General features: G+C 41.8%; 1 protein-coding gene across 3 annotated transcripts in view; it reads left to right on the top strand.

The window, feature by feature from the left end:
• The first annotated feature begins 1,738 nt into the window (after positions 1 to 1,738).
• Positions 1,739 to 10,173, top strand: part of nin (ninein (GSK3B interacting protein)) — a 24,624-nt gene continuing 16,189 nt past the window's right edge. For 2 of the 3 annotated variants that reach the window (XM_035673469.1, XM_035673470.1), the window contains exons 1-5: positions 5,220 to 5,411; positions 6,416 to 6,509; positions 7,314 to 7,486; positions 9,626 to 9,671; positions 9,757 to 9,932. In XM_035673469.1, the coding sequence (XP_035529362.1) occupies positions 5,220 to 5,411; positions 6,416 to 6,509; positions 7,314 to 7,486; positions 9,626 to 9,671; positions 9,757 to 9,932 (681 nt within the window). Of the gene's footprint in view, positions 1,921 to 5,198; positions 5,412 to 6,415; positions 6,510 to 7,313; positions 7,487 to 9,625; positions 9,672 to 9,756; positions 9,933 to 10,173 lie in introns of those variants that run through there. The other variant, XM_035673468.1, reaches the window with a different exon arrangement.

The following is a 10,173-nucleotide window of genomic DNA, read 5'->3' as shown; positions in this document are numbered from 1 at the left end:
TGTGTGTGTGTGTGTGACAGTCAGATGACAGCAGTGTGACCAAACACTGGCGTTGTTTGCATCTCTATCTACCGCTGCTCACTGGGTGGTGGACATTAAATGATGTTTTTGTATATTTATATATATATGTGCAGGGATTTCACACTAACCGAAAATTGTAGTCCGGATGTTAAAAGAACAAGGAACTGATTTTTAATAATTGAGTGGTTTTTTTTTGGTTTTTTTCTCGGCTGTGTCTTGTGGTTGTGACAGCACCGTGGCTGTTTGCATTGCACTGAATCGTCGCCTCAAGTCACTGTTAATGTATTTATTTTATTTGAACCGTTCGTGTTAAGTTAGCTAGCTGGTCTAATCTGCTCCATGCATGTTTGATTATGCATTTTCAAGTCTTATCTTTGTACAGCTTTTTAAGATCCTTTCTGTTAAGATGGTTTAAAAATCCACAGTCCTCCTCCTCCTGTGTGAGTTTGACACCTCTACAGTCTTTTTAATATAAATTTAGTTGAGTATTAAAGAAGACTGTAACTTTTGTACACGCCTACTTGATTTGAACTAAGACTGCTGGAGCTTCATGTAAGTTCGGCCAAGTCTTTGCATACATTTTCTACGCTGAACGGGGCATTTGTCCCCTGTTACTTACATTAAAACAGATCTCTTAAAGGGCTTGGTACAGACAGGAGGATCGATTACGGCGGCCAACTCTTCCAGTGAGCATTGTTTCATGCATTTATCCTTTTTAAATCCCAGCACCCACGGGCCGGCACACATGATTAATAAAAAGGGTTAATAATCCTGCCTGTGAGAAATTATGTTCAGCATCTTGAGAGCGAGAGAGAGCCAGCCCACCAGCTCCTGCCCCAAGCTGGGAGCAGAACGGGTCAGGTCCCTAGGTTACGGGGGCCATGGCTTTACCTGTTACATAATGCTGCTGTAAGCTGCGCTGAGCTCATGGATGGCTGGGCAACCGAAACAATTGAGTTATAGATGCCTGATAATGATAACGTTTTGGTGTCTGGGTGGGTTGGGGGTGGGGAGCTGCAAGATCCTGGCAATGAAGTGCACTCCGAGGCTGAAAATATGAGCCTTAGGATGGATGAAATGAATTTATTACTGATGTCTCACAGGAATTGAGTCTGCACACATGTCAGGCGGATGTCAGAGAAAATATTCCAGTCCCCATTTGCGCTAATGTTTATGTTTTTGATCAGATTTGTTTTGATAATAAGTCTAATTTTCCACATTGATGGATTACCTTTCTGGGAGATTATGATGATGTTTTTTTTTCTCTTGTAATGCCAGCTTGACTGTGTAGCAGATGATTGATTAGCTGACTGGAAGTCTAATATAAATTCTGCTTATTCCTGCAGACTGTGCGTCATGGCTTCCCATATCAACCATCCTCAATGGCTTTTGACCCCGTGCAGAAAATCTTGGCCATTGGGACTCAGGCCGGAGCTCTGAGGCTGTATCCTTTTCTTTTTTTTCCAAGGGGAAATTGGAAATGAAGAGAGCCACACAAGGAAAGTAAAGCTGGGATGATTCCAGTGATTTTTCAACGTCCTCCACTCCCTTGTGCACACACACACACACACACACACACACACACACCCACACCCACATACCCACATAACAACACACTCCAGGCTCATGTCTAACTTCCTCACAACCTCATATGACCAAGTCGCCCTTCAGCATTCCACAAATTCTGAGGAATTCACAAAGTAAGTGACCTGTCTTTGCCTCCTGTCATCCAACACAACAACAAAAAAGAAAAAGAGAGGTTTATCCTGTTTACCTGCGACGCCACGACGGTTAGAAAAATGTTGTAAAACGTTTATTTAGCATTTTTTTTAAAGTGTTTATCGCCACATTTTCAGTTGTGGAGGAAAAGAAACCAACTGTCGTCCAAGTAAGACTTTGGTGAGTGTTTATTTTATATTATTTTTAACTTAATACTGTTAAAACAGCTTTTTGTTTTCCGGGTTGCTTCACAGGTTTTTTTTAAACATACACAAGTTTTTAATGATGATAATGTCCGGACCAACCGTTTCCTCCCAACATGCCCTGCTGGTGAATTAGCCCGGTTAGCATAGCCCATCACTTTCTCTAGGAATATCCTCCTTTTATTTTTATATTATATTTTATATTATTACCTGCGTCTTTACCCGGCTTAAACGTTTCTATGGAGCCCACAGCTGACTTTAAAGTTGACCCAGGTGCGGTGAAGTTAGTGGAGCAGGTCAGGCATTACTGAGGGCAACTGTTGGCGGTGTTTAAGGCAAGAGGAGACTTTCGTTTGTTTAAGATGGTCTTTTCTTTCTTGTCGTTTTTCTTTCCTGCCCTTTTCTTGCTCACAGGGTTCACAGCCGGGTTGAACATCCGCAGAAGTTTGTGGTTTTGTGACAAAAAGTCTCCATAAATGATATGTGAGGTAGTTTATTTTAAACTTAAACACACTGTAGCACATCCTAAAGAAAACACTTATGGATGTATTGACTCAATGGGGTTTATTGATTTAAATGAGTCATTGATTAGATCCTGAAATGGGACTGTGAAAGTGTGAAGTAGTTCATATAGAGCTCATCAATTACTGTGTGCAATGGTGTATTTAACGTTGTTTTCTTGTTGTGTCTTTGCAAAGTAAAGCGAAAGATAGTATAAAATGCAATATTATTAAGAGTGTGTTGCATGATGATAGTGGATATTTAATGGGATTTGGCACATAAAGTCATAAAAATGGAAATAAATCACAGACCTGAGGGAAACTGTGCTTTAAAGCAGATTGGGTTTCACTCCTACAGGAGTGGAAGATACAACACAATTATAAAATAAACCATAAACATGCTGAATTAAATGTTGGATAATTATTCCTAAATACTCCCAAAATATTCTCCTGAAAACACTTTCTTGTTCACATTTTCATATAGTTCTGATTTTATAGTTAATTCAGGCTAAAAGAACTGTAGAACTGCTGAAGTTAATGAACAATATTTCTTCATGATGGGATTCTGTTTACACAATAAGTGATGATATTAAAATGATTCTGAGTCCTGCCCACCGACATAAAAACAACAGTTTGCTTACAAAAATGCAGTAAAGTTCCTTTTCTCCATAAAAATCGTATCCCAAAAGGTGCAACAAACCGTCGTGCACCCAAAAGTGTTTCACAAGTTTTGAATTTTGTACTTTTTAGACTGTCATCTGTTAGTGATAATTACCAACCACACCAGCAGCACCAGTGAATGCTGGGATGCTGTGAAGGATTAACCTCCTTCTTGCGACCTGGACTAAAGTGATTCTTTGGCCGCAGCAGCTGTCAAACCTCGACCCACATGAGCCACTTGCGACTGAGCCCGAGCAGGAGGGCTACCGGGATAATTGGCTCAGAGGCTGCGTGGAGAACGCAAACTGAGTCAGTGCCACATCACAAGCAAAGTGTGAAAAATTAAACTAAGGTCAGACCAGTGCTGTTAATAATAGAAACAGTTATTATTTTCCTGCAAATTTCTTGTGTTATTCCAATTTTTTATTACATTTCTTTCAACTCAGCTTCCGTACTGCTGAGCCGTGATTTTCTTGCATTTCATAAGCCGCTCAGATGTGCAGATGCAGAATACTGATTTTTTTTTTTTTTTGTCTCTATTGTCTGTGGTGAATGGGTACCCCGAGTCTGGGGAGTGGGGGGGACACCTGGCCTGAGCGCTTGATGATCACACTGAGAGCAGCTGGAAAAGCAGGGGTCAGGAGGGTGGTCTTTGTATAGACATTTAGGCCCAAACTGGGAAAGTTTCATCTGATTTTAGACGTAATGGTACGCTCTTACTTTCAAACTTGATTCACAAGGTTTTTAACAAAGATGATATCAAAGAAGACAACTCATTTTTGCATTGTACAGCCGCCCCGGATGCAGAAATAAGGCAGGATGTAGCGTGAAAACTGTTTGTAAGACAAGTGCACACGGAGGGCAGGAACAGAGATATTAGTCAGAAACAATGGATGCACTATATGAACATTGGAATGATGCCAGCAGTCCCAACACTTACGTAGTGTGCAGAAATGTGTCGCCGCAGTCAGACGTAACATTGGTGGAAAGTGAAAATAGACGCAGATGAATGCTATACTCTGCTCAGCTCTTCATCGCTATTTCCAAGTCACGTGCCATTTACCTTCCTTAAGCTTCGAGCGGCTGACCTGGGATGTCGCGTCTATGAGTTATGTCATTGCCTAAGTTAGTCAGACTCCACTGTTTGACCCATGATGACCGCTCGCAATTCGCTTCCTGAATAATTAGCCAGGATTGGTTGTTTGCATTGCTCGAGAGAAACGCAGCTTGCTGTGCGTTTTGGTGTTGTGTTGGACTGGACTTCTGTTTGCCACAAAAGAGCCTCGCTCTCTGACAAATGGCTCTCATTGTTTTTCAATTACAGCAATGATCCACCTGAATAGGAAGTATAACAACTTTTGTCCGTGTCTCTGTAACCGATGCTGCCAGCCTGTAACTGTTGGCTCAAGGCTCCGGTGTAACCTTCTAAATGAGTTCTTGGCTGTTTGTTCCACTTTTTCAGTGCCAGTTGGCTGTCTTTGTCCTTGGTCTTTATCACAGTCTGACGAGCGTTTAGTCGGCAAAAAAACTCAAAACATGCTGCTTTTTATCGTTTTTATTAGGATTAACTTAGAATAGTTTTTTGTCAGCCTTTACGAAATCAGATACCCTTACATTTTGATCATGTATTTATTGGTGCTGTTTACAACAGTACTGACGTGTTTAAGCTACGTCAAACTGTCTATACAAGGTCAAATTTCACTTTCATGAGAGCCTCAGATTGAATTACATTGGTCATGAAACATTCCAGCTAAAGGCATTAAAAAGAGAGTCATGGGCAATGCCAGACCTGGCCACGTCGATCAATTTATCTGATTGTCTAATCATTCTAATTGGATTAGCCAAAGCCTGCACCACAAATGACGCTGGAGCAGTGTGTTGGTAGCTCAGTCGCTCAGTGACACACTCAGATGAAGGCGCTGTTAGGAACGCATGCCGCCGAGATAGATGCTTCCTCCCTGTTTGTGAGTGTCTTTTAACAGTCATTAGAGATATTATGCTCTGTGGTTTATGTTGAATTCTGTGTTTGTGCGTATCACATCAGCTGAAATGTGAAAGTGAGATGAAATAAAGGTTGTCCTCCTGTGTCTTTCAGGGCAGGGTGCTGTCCTGTGGGATGGATGACACCCAAGAGCAGGACCACTATGAGGAGCGCCTAAAAGAAGTTTTTAACAGTTTTGACGCGAGCGGCTCCGGCTCACTGTCCCCGGAGGAACTCTCTGACCTCTGCCAGTCGCTGCACCTGGACGATGCCACACCAGCTCTCCTCCATACGCTGCTGCAGAACCAGGACCGGCTCACAGCCAGGGTACATTTTATTTCTCTGCCACTAGAAAAGAAAGCAGTTGTTTTTGTCCGCAACCTTGCTCTGTAATTTCCTCAGAAAAGTTGTATTTGCAGAATCCTTATTGTTCCTTTTCCGATGTGCATGGGAGTCGTGGCCTATTGGCTCTCCTGTGCATAGGATCCTCTACATCCTTTGAATCTGGCAGACGCCTGTGTCAAGCCACTCCAGCTTTCAGGTCTTTGTGTCTCCAGGCTTTTTGGTGCTTTGTTAGCCGTCTTGTTGAGGAGAAAATGTGCCCCCATCAGCCCTGATCCCCAGGTGTCTGTCGTCAGGACGACCAAGCCGACTAATCACCATTCACAGATGCATTTCTTTGAGGGTGCTCCATGTGGAAATGTATGAAATGGAAAGGACACTGGTCTAATCTGTACAACTGGACTTCAGATTGTATAAAATGCATTGCACACACATTCACAGGATCTCCAGTGTGCAGTTTTTATCTTTTCAGCCTAAAGTAGGGGGATGAGATATCATATTCCAAATTGCTCCACACTTTTGCACCCAGTTGTGTTTGTATATAAGCGTGTGGACAGACGGCTGGCTATTGTCTTGCAAGTGCGGGTGTGTGGGCGGAGTGAATGTTAGTAAGGGGCCCACGAACTGATGGCCTACCCATGGCATCCCACAATAAAGTCAGAAAAAGGGAAAAACCCCCACGAAAAGCCGGCAGCCGGCAGCCGCCATCCTCGACGCACAAAGAAAATCACCATATTCAGGGTTAGCAGCTGTTGATTCTTGAAGTGTGACCTCCCTGCTCCTGCTCAGCAGACCCTCCTCCACCCAGGGACACCCAGCCTCCACCCAGCCTCCACCCAGCACACAGGGAATTACATCCAGTCTAAGGAATTTAAAGAACTTTTGCTTTGTTTTATACTTTGCTTCACATACTAAGCATTGCTTGCATTTTTTTCACATTAATGTAAGACTTCAATTAAGAATCTCTCTGTTTTATTTTCTTGTTTCAGGTTGACTTTGACCAATTCAAGAATGCACTGATTCTGGTATTGTCATCAACTATTGAGCCGCCACAAGCAGAACAAGAGTCCTTGTCAAAACCAGGTAAAGTCTGGATCCCACACAGACAAACACTGTACAAAGCATGAAGCCATCTCCTCAACCTACTGTTATGTCAGCATTAGTTAAATATTGAACTTGAATGAGACTTTTTTTTCCCCATTCAACAAGTCAACCAAGTGAGAAGGTGACTTGTGAAGGCTCAATAAGAACATCCCCAATGCTGATTCAGCTGTAAATCTACATACAGAGGCACAGAGCCAGAAGTGCAGACCCAAAGCCAATTAGCAGACAGTTGAGCTATTTGTAGTGTCATGGTTGGACCACTAGCACAATTAATTATATTGTGGATGTAGTTAATACAAAGAGTGGTTTAATTGGAAACATTGGTTTATGTTCCCAACTTGTTTAATGATTATCTATTTTGTGAATGAATATCTCAGACTCGTGGTTAAAGCCTACATCTTTTTTAGCTCAGGTTCTTCAGGGTCACATCTCACACTATTGATCACACAATGACCTGTATGGGTGTAGGTTCAATATTTATGTATTAATGCTAATGCATAAAATCTTCCTACAGAGAGATGTTTTCTCTGCAGTTTGCACCAGAAGCACTGTCAACCTTTTGGTTTCATTTAAATAAATGGGAACATTTGGCTTCAAAAGATCCTTTAGTTACCATTTTTAGAGAAGTTGTTAGGTTTGGAGAAGTAGCTGCTGAAGGCTGCGGCAGATATTAGTCACTGAACATTTTTTCTGTACTTAATAATATCCACTATTGTGCAAACCTTACTATGACGACTCATTTTGAAGTGCAAATAATTATGACTTGTCATTGTATCTCCTCAGACTCTCCTGAGATCCAGCCAAAGTTTGTGAAGGGCAGTAAACGCTATGGCCGGCGCTCCACGCCAGATTTCATAGAACCCATTTCAGACTTGTCCGAATTTAGAATTGCAAATCCGGTAGAGGAGGAAGATCTGGAGGACAACTATGACTCAGCTGTTCCAAGGAAGCGTGAGGTAAAAGGCTAAGACCAACACTGTTCTGAACCTCCAGACACTCGGATGCCATCCTTATCGCCTCCTGTCCTTGCTTGTACTGTGTTTCTCGGGAGCCACAGATAGGCAGCGAGGCGTTATTCTTAGCTAATCAGCTTATTGGCATGCAGGGCAGATCCTGAAATGTAATGTAGACACTCAAACACGATTCACAAAGCTCTGTTCATTGCATAACAACACAGCACTGTCTGTAAATAACACTGAGCATAATTACGGTTTTAAAAGCCTCCAGTAATCAAGATGCGACCGCAGTGTTTGTTTTAGTGTCGCACAGTGTTGTCAGTTTAATGTTTCATGATGCGATTGTGTTGAGTTGAACTTTGCCTTGAGTGTTTTATGCTGGCGGGTACGTGGTGGTCAAGGGAACAGCACAGTGATCTAAGAATGTACTTAATCATGTCCGAACAGATAAAAAGAGAGACAGGCTCTGATTGTAGTGTTTATGCTTGTCAGTATTTCCCTTTATTTAAGATTGACAGAAGGTGCCTCCCACTGTCTGCACAGGACATGAGCTGCTTAAACGTGACATGCTTCTGTGTCACTGTGTTGTATAGCATTAGTTCCATCATGGCCATGCACAGCTGAACACTCTGCGTGGTTCCTCTGGTTGATCTTCTTTTTCTTGGATTATCCTCGCTGCTGACATAGAAAGTTGTTTGACATATGTACAGAGGTCTAAGCTCACACTTTGCGAGGCCAAGGCCTGCAATGGAAATAGGGATGAGAAATTAATAGTAAAACCAGCAAGACGTTGCATTTTGTCCTGTAAATCTATTTGTAGAGCGTGTGGTTTTTGTCGATTTAGCAGAAACGTACCTAATATTTATCTTATATATATCATCAATAGTCTTTGTAATTTATCAAGAAAAAGAGCAAAACTTCTCACAGCTTCTCTGTGTGTGATAATTTTAATATTTTTCTCTGTTTTATATTATTTAAAGTTTGGTTGCACAAACAAGCAATTTGAAGACATCATCTTGGACTCTAACAAACACTTTTCACTACTGACATCTTTATTGCTTAAACAATGAATTAATTGTTTGAGAAAATAGTCAAAAGAAACTAATGTTTAGCTGCAGTTTACGTTTGTGGTAGTTATAGGATTTACTGACAGCTGTGGCCTTTGGACAACAGGTTAATTTCTCATACTGATGCCAGGTTGAATGAGCAATGTTCAATGTGCTGCCGCAGAATAAATCATGACAAAGAAAAGTCCCCACTGGTATAATGATGACCAGCTCAGCTTGTGCACGGATAGACGTGTTAATATTCTGTGCATTGTCTGCGCTCCTGACTCCACCCCAGATGCCTGCCAGCGCCAAGACAAACACTGTTCGAGACACTGAACTGAAGCGTGTCTTGGTATTGAGTAATCTAGGTTGCAACAATGCTACAATGTCCGGCCTTGGGACCAGCAGATGGGGATGGGTCAGGGGGCTCTGCTGCAGGCCTGGTGCTTTGGGAGGAGGAGGGTGTAGGACTGTGACAGAGGAACAATGAGCCCCACTACCCCCACCCTCGTGGATGCCTATACACCATGTATCCTAAACGCCACTTGCAGAATCCCATCTGTTCTTCATTCCCTCACTGTTTGCCTCCCAAACAATAGACGGTCGCACTGGGATTTGGTTGGAGCACAGTGGGTCGCACCCAAATAAACCCCTCCTCCTTTCATACTTGAGCGCAAAAAACTTAAAACTATGCAGTTACTCAAATTTGAATCTAAAATTATAAATAAACTCAAATTAAATAGTTAAAATAGTGACCCATTTCTCTATTATTACCACTATTCCCAATTTGCCCACTGACCTTCCCTGGTGCTCGTGCCGTCACAAAAGCTCTGTTGTGCTTTTTGTCAGACTCTCCATCCCCCCCTTTTGCACCCAAACTCAACCTGGCCTAATTTAAAAACATGTTTGAACTTATAAACAGCTGATTGTCGCATGAGAACATCAGCCTGCGGGGATATTTTTAATAATTTTACTCACAAATTACTTTTTTATACATACATTTTATTAACAACAAAGCAACATGTTAGTAGGTTGTTTCAAGGCTAGCTTCTTTGTGATATTAATCTCTGTGTGTATTTGTATCTAACAGCGCTGGAATGCTCACGAAACAAGCACAGAGGAATATGAAGCAGAAGGTACGTCGAGGCTCCAGTATTTTCATAAAATTGACTTTATAGATGTTTGTTACTAAGTGATGACAGTGTCTTACCTTGTGTGTAGGTCAAATGCATCTCTGGAACCCAGATGAGCCGAGCACACCCCGGGGATCGAACATTCCTCTGTCAGCCTGTTTAGAGGAGAGACTGCGTGAGGTTTGCGACGAGCTGGCGATATCGTGGGATGGATGTGCGGGTCACACTGAACTGCTCGCTGTTTGTGAACACTTGGGCCTGGAGGTGAGATTTTAAAGAAAATCAGTTATTTCTCTGCAGCTTTTCAGAAAATAACACTGTATTTTAATGCACAATAAAATACATGTTTATAATAACAAATCAACAAAAGGCTTATGCCTCTAAATTAATGTGGTTATAATTGAAATATTGAAAAACTGAAAAATATTTGTCAAAAGAGATTAGGGTGACATCTACAAACTAATCGTCTAAAAACCCAAAAAGATTTTAAGCAAAACAGCAAATA

This window comes from Morone saxatilis, unplaced genomic scaffold (assembly GCF_004916995.1).
Source record: "Morone saxatilis isolate NCDOM2014 unplaced genomic scaffold, NCSU_SB_2.0 Contig3, whole genome shotgun sequence".
Taxonomy (NCBI): domain Eukaryota; kingdom Metazoa; phylum Chordata; class Actinopteri; family Moronidae; genus Morone; species Morone saxatilis.
The sequence above is the reverse complement of the archived record's forward strand: the minus strand, read 5'-3'. Positions and strand labels throughout refer to the sequence as shown.